Source organism: Entamoeba dispar, genomic scaffold (genome assembly GCF_000209125.1).
Source record: "Entamoeba dispar SAW760 scf_1105229458583 genomic scaffold, whole genome shotgun sequence".
Classification (NCBI taxonomy): Eukaryota; Evosea; order Mastigamoebida; family Endamoebidae; genus Entamoeba; species Entamoeba dispar.
In genome coordinates this window covers 1-2749 of record NW_001853265.1, presented here as the reverse complement: position 1 = coordinate 2749, position 2749 = coordinate 1, and the positions used below count along the sequence as shown (strand labels likewise).

Sequence of the window (2749 nt, the reverse complement as noted above, 5' to 3'; positions counted from 1 at the left end):
TACGCATCACGTGCTGTTTCATTTTCATTTAATCTCCGTAATATTTTCTTATTATTAACTGTGAATGCTGCTTTAACTATTTTATCTATTTCTTTTCCACTTCTTTCTTTAACACATTCTTTAATTCCTTCATTACACATTTCTTCATCTTCTTTATTGTAATCTTTTGATGTTAAAACATTAAATATAGCTTCTTTCATTCCTCGTTCTCCATATTTCATTCTAATCACTTCTCGTGCTGCACTTTCTTTAACTTCTGTGATTGGACTTTTCATTGTTTCTATTAATCCTTCAATAACTTCTTTCTTCTCTCCAATATCTCTCAACACATCTATTGTTTTGTCTTTACAAATAATAATGCTTCAATTAATGTCATTCCATATGTATTATTAAATACTATCTTAATTATTTCTTTATCATCTCCTTCTGCATTACATCTTTCTGCATTTGTGATAAGCATTTCAATATTGTTCTTCATGCTTTCTTCAATTAAACTTGTTGGTGTGATTCCATGTTTGAGAATGTTATGTGAAACAATGCGAAATGCTTCAATTGTCTTTTTCCCTAATGACCTATACATTGTGAAAATAGTAGAATATCTTGAATATTCAATACATATACTGATCACAGATGCAATATCTAATATATTTGAATAACATCCTATTATTCTTTCACTTATTGTACTATCTTTATTTTTCAATCCCATCACAAATATTTCCCATGCATTTTTCTTATTTATTTCAATTTTCCTTTCTCATTTATTTCTGAAATTATTTTATTCATTATTATTTCTTTTTGTTCATCAGGAGTGGATTCAATTAATGTATCAACACATTCTAATTCTTTTGCATATTCCCAACAATCTTTTCCTTCTTTTGCCATTTTACTTATGATTTCTTTTCCTTTTCTTTTCATTGTTCCTTTTCTTTCAATGCATATCTTTATTTGTTCTTCTTCATTTTCTATCTCATCTATCATTTCTTCTTCTGTGGGAATGTCTATACTTTTGAATCTATTCATTGTGAGTATTACTATCATTTTCTCATTATTCTGAATTTCTTCTATTGGTGTATTATTTATTATTTCTTTCTCTCTATTCCCTTGATTAACTTTAATTTGATTATTATATTGTGTTAAAATGATTGTGTCACAGCAAATAATAGATATTGGTGATTTAACTTTGATTTCTTTAATTATTTCAATACTAAATTTCCCTTCATCAAATCTTTCTTCATACAAACTTATTGTGTTATTATGTAATATACAATGATGTGCGAGTGTTTCCTTCTTTTCAATTTGAAGAATAGGTGTTGATGAAATACTTTGGATTTTTTTATACAGATAATATTCTGTTGGTGGACATGTGAATGGTGGAATACAACTCTGATATTTTGATTCATTTCTATTCATTTTCTCATCATTTAAATCACATAACCATAAAAATACTGATTTACTTGTTGCTAACATAAATTGTCCGACTTCTTTTGTTTTTGCTGTGACATGTGTTAAACATGAATTTGATAATACATCAACATGTCCTCGTTGTCCAAATCCAAGAATCGATGTATCAGGATATTCAATTACTCTCAGTGTTTTATCATTTGAATATAATGTAAAGATTCTTGCTGATAAAAAGTATCCTTTGGTTGCTCCTGAAATCACTTGTCGATAAAACACTCGATATGTTTCAATTTCAATGACTAATACAGTGAAATCACTTGAAATTGTGAGTATTAAATCTTCATAACAATCAATACTAATAATTGGTGCTGATTTCATTAATGGTGGTGGTGTATGAATTATACTTTCTTGTGTATCAATGTTATAATAAATGATTCTATTATTATCACTGAAACAAATCATTCTTTTATCATTTACACAATATCCTTTGATTGTCATTCCTTCTTTTCTAATGAGAGTATTGACTTGATTAAATCTATCATCATTATCCATTTTTTTATTATTCTTTTTTCAGTTCTTTTTATTTCTTTTATTAATTATTTTGAATTTGAAAATATCAATGTTTATTAATGTTTATTAATTTTTAGAATATTGAATACCATCTCATAATCTGATTGTTAGTGTTGTTCAATACATTGTATATCTTCTATTAAATTTTTCAATTCATACAAATCCGAATAGTAATGAATTTGATTCACCTCATCCTTCATATCATTTTCTATCATTAACTAGACATTGTTCAATGTATTGTGTTTATAAATATTTCAGTATGTGAACTAAATGTTACTGGAGTGCTAATACTTCCAAATATTATTTGTTACTTTCTTCCTGAATATGCAAATCTCTCATTAATGTAAATATTCAATAATAACTAGTCATTCAGTTTGTGATAATTCTTTAATAGTACATACATGATCAAGTAACATTCTAATAGTTGATTTCTCATTAATATTCCATTCTTCACTTCTTTCTTTGGTAATACATACAAATTGTATATTAATATTATTTGATTTATGTTAATTTTTTTTGTTCTTTAATTTCTGAATAAATTATTTCTAGTTTGATTGGTACCTTTCAATGTATTAAATATATTGATGGTTATTGAACAATCATTTCTCATTATTTTCTATTTTATAGATAATGAATCACATCATCCTTTCATTTCTTGAACTATTATCATTTCTAATTTATCTCTTTTTATTTTATATTCTTAGTTATTTTCTCATTTAATTGTTTTATTGGTGTTTGATTCAATAATCATCTATCACTTCTTTTATTTGTTTCAACA

The 2749-nt window shown here is 25.6% G+C and overlaps 1 protein-coding gene across 1 annotated transcript, besides 3 other annotated features; it reads right to left on the bottom strand.

Annotated features, from left to right (window-relative positions):
* Nucleotides 1-735: 735 nt before the first annotated feature.
* On the bottom strand, nt 736-1953 carry EDI_157820 (uncharacterized protein; the record flags this gene model as incomplete). Its single annotated transcript, XM_001734759.1, has 1 exon — nt 736-1953. The coding sequence occupies one exon, from the start codon at nt 1951-1953 to the stop codon at nt 736-738; it is 1218 nt and encodes a 405-aa protein (XP_001734811.1).
* Nucleotides 863-988: a microsatellite.
* Nucleotides 1954-1978: 25 nt separating the features above from the next.
* Nucleotides 1979-2047: a sequence feature (AT_rich).
* A 406-nt stretch (nt 2048-2453) lies between these two features.
* Nucleotides 2454-2489: a sequence feature (AT_rich).
* Nucleotides 2490-2749: the final 260 nt, after the last annotated feature.